The sequence below is a fragment of the Rhinopithecus bieti genome, unplaced genomic scaffold (assembly GCF_001698545.2).
Source record: "Rhinopithecus bieti isolate Rb0 unplaced genomic scaffold, ASM169854v2 scaffold_9899, whole genome shotgun sequence".
NCBI classification, from domain to species: Eukaryota; Metazoa; Chordata; class Mammalia; order Primates; family Cercopithecidae; genus Rhinopithecus; species Rhinopithecus bieti.
Window position 1 is genome coordinate 6,541,713 of NW_016806979.1, and position 5,225 is coordinate 6,546,937.

General features: G+C 52.9%; 1 protein-coding gene across 1 annotated transcript in view; it reads right to left on the bottom strand.

The window, feature by feature from the left end:
- Positions 1-1,367: 1,367 nt before the first annotated feature.
- Positions 1,368-5,225, bottom strand: part of LOC108534232 (microtubule-associated protein 1S) — a 10,598-nt gene continuing 6,740 nt past the window's right edge. Inside the window, exons 3-4 of the mRNA XM_017879483.1 lie at positions 2,406-2,641; positions 1,368-1,611 (exon numbers count right to left, since the gene is read on the bottom strand). Of these exons, the coding sequence (XP_017734972.1) occupies positions 1,456-1,611; positions 2,406-2,641 (392 nt within the window). The 3' untranslated portion in view covers positions 1,368-1,455. The remainder of the gene's footprint in view (positions 1,612-2,405; positions 2,642-5,225) is intronic.

The following is a 5,225-nucleotide window of genomic DNA, read 5'->3' on the forward strand; positions in this document are numbered from 1 at the left end:
GCGTGAGCCACCGTGCCCAGCCACCTTCTGTCTCTTAGAGGATACCATGTCACTGGATGCAGAGCCTGTCTGGACAATCCAGGGTGATCTCTTGAGCTTCTTTGTTGCACAAAGCCTGGGTGCTGTGGCTCATGCCTATGTTTTCAGCACTTTGGGAGGCTCAGGTGCGTGGATCGCTTGAGGCCAGGAGTTCAAGACCAGCCTAGCCAACATGGTGAACCCCTCTGCTAAAAATACAAAAATTAGGCTGGGTGCGGTGGCTCAAGCCTGTAATCCCAGCACTTTGGGAGGCCGAGGAGGGAGGATCACGAGGTCAGGAAATCGAGACCATCCTGGCTAACATGGTGAAACCCCGTTGCTACTAAAAATACAAAAAAATTAGCCAGGTATGGTGGTGGGCGCCTGTAGTCCCAGCTACTCGGGAGGCTGAGGCAGGAGAATGGTGTGAACCCAGGAGGCGGAGCTTGCAGTGAGCCGAAATCACGCCACTGCACTCCAGCCTGGGGGACAGAGCAAGACTCCGTCTCAAAAAAAAACAAAAACAAAAAAACAAAAAACAAAAATTAGCCGGGTGTGGTGGTGGGCACCTGTAATCCCAGCTACTAGAGAGCTGAGGCACAAGAATTGCTTGAATCCAGGAGGCGGGGGTTGCAGTGAGCCAAGATCGCCCCAATGCACTCCAGCCTGGGCAACAGAGGAAGACTCCATCTCAAAAAAAAAATAATAAAAAAACTATATTTGCAAAGATCCTTTTTCAAAATAACATCACATTGACAGGTGTCAGGGGTCAGGAGTTGAATGTGTTTTGGGGGTTGGCTACCATTCAACCCAGTACAGATGACATTGTATCTAATAGTAAACCTAAGTGCTTGTATTTGTGCAGAGACGGGTCAGAGTGCATTGGTCAGAAGTGGATGTTCTGTCATCTCTGGGTTTCACATTCCTCTGTAAATCCTTCCTGCAGAGTAAGACTTTCTGGAACAAGCATCCATCTCCTCTAGGGACAGCAGAATAGCTTCTGTTTGATGGCCTTGGAGCAGAGACGGGTATTCAATCTCCCCCTGCCACCAACTGGTTTGTGACAGGTAGTCAGGTAGCTACTTCGCGCCTATAGCTTGGGCCCCTCACAGTTGCTGGGTCGGGGTGGAGGCTGCAGTCAGGAGCTCCACCGGCCAGCGGTCGTTAACTCTGAGAGGCACTTCCTTCCCAAACCCGGCCCTGCGAAGCCTGTGTTTCTTCCATCTGCGACATGGAGGTCAGAGTGGGCCTGACCGCAGGGTCACTGGGGATTCCACGGAAGCTGTCCCCACCCGCAGGACCAGGAGGTACATACCAAGTCTCCCATCACAGAAAGAAGAGAGGCCACAGCCAAGTTTAGTCATGGTTTATTTCTGATGCAGCTGAATCTAGGGAAGGGCGGGCTGGGCTGAGTTGGGGAACGTGTCGGCGATGAGGCTAGAACTCCACCTTGCAGGCCGGGAAGGCGTCATCCTGCATGGACACCATGCTGTTGCTGCCCAACACCGTGATACCCAGCGCCTGGTGCCGGGCGTGCGTCTCTGCGTACCACGTATGCATGGCCACCGAGTCGAAGGTGGGGATCAGGGTCACCTGCAGGTGGGGGGGTGTGGAGAGGGTGGACCACCAGTAAGGGGGGTGCCCCTTGTCCTTCTGGCCTGAGTTCCAAGTCGCCTTCCTTTCCTGGCATTTGAGACCCCTCCAGGCTTCTCCCTGATCTTCTGTGCTCCACCTTGAGGTCTGCAATGGGTGGTCAGCCTGTCTATGAGGTCTCTGCTCCTCCCAACCAGCACCCAAAGAGCCTTCTGAGCACACAGGAGATGGAGCTCCTCCTCTGCAAGGCCTTCCTTGGCCTAAGACCCCCTCTACTCACTTGGATCTCCCCCTGCTCCTTGAACACACCAACCTCTTTCCTACCTCTGGGCCTTTGCCTGGGTCATGCACCCTACAGGGACGCTCCTTTGAAACCAGCCTAGCAGCTGTGAGAGGGCAGGGGCCGTGGTGTGAGGAGGTCCTCCCTCTGCCCACATGTGCCTCGCCCTGCAGGGCTTGGTTTCAGTCTCTCAGCTTCATGCAGCCATGGGGGAGGGTTCTCAGCCGCACAGACACCACCCAGCCCACCTATTCCATCCAACTAATTCTCACAGCGGAACAATGGTTAAGTGACAAGGTCTCTGGGGAAGGGACAGAACGAGGCTTCACAAGGCCCTGCGTCCTCCCCCAGGCTTTCAGCATAGCCGATGAGGACGGTGACACGACAGAATCAGAGTCCAAAGAGACCCCTAAGGGCTGAGATGGGGGACACAGCTCAGTCTCTGAGGGTTGAGGGTGGTATTCCCCACCTGTGCTAACTACACTGACCACCAGAGCCCTGGGGTGACACGCACCTGCAGGTCTCGGTCCCAATGCTGCTTGCTGGCCAGCAGTGCATCCAGGACGGCTCGCATGCCCTCCTCCTTGCGCTGGTCCTGGCCACTGATGACGTAGCAAAGCGCGCGCACGCGCTGGAAGAACTCCTCATCCACCAGGTGGGCGCTGCTCCCACTGGGCAGGTAGGCCAGGTCCAGGTAGACCGGGGACTTGGGTGGGGTGGCCGACGCCCCGGGCCGGCTGCTGGCTGACCCTGCGGGCAGGGGCATGGGGAGGAAGGGATGAGCTCCTGGGGTTGGGGAGGGGCCAAGGCTCCGAGTTTGACCTGCACCATTCAGAGCAGCTCCCTCCTCAGCAGGAGGCCCGATCTCCGAGTTTTCTGGGGAGCCCTGTTGCACTCATGACTCCAGTGAATCTTATTTTAAGAAATGCGGTCTCGCTATGCTGCCCAGGCTCATCTCAAACTCCTGGGCTCAAGTGATCCTCCTGCCTCAGCCTTCCAAGTAACTGGGACTACAGGTGCATGTCACCACGCCTTGACTCCAGTGACTCTTCACTCACTCTACAAACACCACTGGCCACCCCTCTGTGCCAAGAGCCTGACTCATCTCCAGCAGTCTCTGGACATAGACATCCCCAGGGTCAGGGGGCAAGTGGGTGGCAATCAGGGAATGCTTCCTGGAAGAGGGTTTTAAGAGTTTGAGTCCTGAAAGCAGCCAGTGACTGGGCCACTCAGCTGCTTCTGCAGCATCTGTCTGGCTCACTTGCTCAAGGAGTATTTAACAGAACCTCCTGGGCACCAGGTCCTGAAACAGGGCTGTGACCCAGACTGACAGAATCCCCACCCCAAGGGTGATGGGGAGCCAGGGTAGGTGGACAGAGCCTTGAGAGGCAGGTCCAAGATCAGTGCAGGTGCTGGATGGGGATGAGACAGCTTGGGGGGCCTTGCCCAAACCCTGACCGTAGGGCCAAAGGGAACAAGGCCACCAGCCCTGGGCAAGTAAATGATCAACGGAATCAAAGGATACGGCTGGGTCTCGGGCACAAGAAGCCTGCCAGACCCTGCATCTTACAATCACAGCTACTGCCCAGCTCAGGGGGGAAGAATACTACCCCGTCTGTACACCAACGAAATGGACACACTCCTAGAAACGCAAAAACTACCAAGACACAATCACAAAAAAATAGAAAATCAGCATATACCTGTAGCTAGCAAAGAGAATCAATCAGTAACTTACAACCTCCCAGCAAAGAAAAGCCCTGGGGAAGCCACATCAGCCTCTCTCAAACTTTTCCAAGGAACTAAAGAGGAAGGAACACGTCCTAACTCATTTCGTAAGACCAGAACTGTCTTGATACCAAAGCCAGGCACACATATTTAATTCTACAAGAAAATGCCAGTTCAATAGCCTTTATGAACAACAGCCTTTATGAACAATAATGTAAAAAATCAGTCCTGGTGCCATGGCTCATGCCTGTAATCCCAGCACTTTGAGAGGCTTGAGGCGGGCGGATCACTTGAGGTCAGGAGTTCCAGACCAGCCTGGCCAACATGGTGAAACCCTGTCTCTTACTAAAACTACAAAAATTCGCTGGGCGTGGTGGCAGGCGCCTGTAATCCCAGCTACTTAGGAGGCAGAGGCAGGAGAATTGCTTGAACCCGGGAGGTGGAGGTTGCAGTGAGCTGAGATTGCGCCACTGCACCCAGCCTGGGCGACAGAGCGAGACTCCATCTCAAAAAATAATAATAAATGAATTCAGCAAAGAAGCAAGATACAAAGTCCACAGACAAAATGCAGTTGAATTTCTTTTTTTTTTTTTTTTGAGACGGAGTCTCACTCTGTCACCCAGGCTGGAGTGCAGTGGTGTGATCTCAGCTCACTGCAAGCTCCGCCGCCTGGGTTCACACCATTCTCCTGCCTCAGCCTCCCGAGTAGCTGGGACTACAGGCGCCCGCCACCACGCCCAGCTAATTTTTTGTATTTTTAGTAGAGGTGGGGTTTCACTGTGTTAGCCAGGATGGTCTCAATCTCCTGACCTCGTGATCTGCCTGCCTTGGCCTCCCAAAGTGCTGGGATTACTGGCGTGAACCACCGTGCCCGGCCATGCAGTTGAATTTCTATACGTGAACAACGAACAATGTGAAAATGAAATTAAACAATCATGAAACAGAAGAATCAAGATAGAAAACTCACACTTCCTGATTTCAAAACTTACTACAAAGTTACAGTAGTCAAAACAGTGTGATACTGACATAAAGACAGACATATAGACCAATGGAATAGAATAGAGAGGCCCGGAAATAAGTCATCACATGTGTGGTCAAATGATCTTCAACAAGGGTTCCAAACATTCAATGGGGAAAGGACAGTCTTTTCAACAAATGGTGCTGGGAAAGCCGGGCCTCCACAAACAAGAGAATGACGCTGGATCTTTTCACCATATACAAAAATTACCTCCAAATGGACCTCAATGTGAAAAGGAAAACCGTAAAACTCCTGGAAGAAAACATGGGGTAGAAGCTTCTCAATGTTGGATTTGACCAGGCACGGTGGCTTAGGCCTATACTCCTATTACTTTGGGAGGCCGAGGCAGGCAGATCACTTGAGTTCAGGAGTTTGAAACCAGCCTGGCCAACATGGTGAAACCCTATCTCTACTAAAAATACAAAACAATTAGCCGGGTGTGGTGGTGGGTGCCTGTAATCCCAGCTACTCAGGAAGGCTGAGGCAGGAGAATCGCTTGAACCCAGGAGGTGGAGGTTGCAGTAAGCCGAGATGGCACCCCCACACTCCAGCCTGGGCAACAGAGGGAGACTCATCTAAAAAAAAATAAAA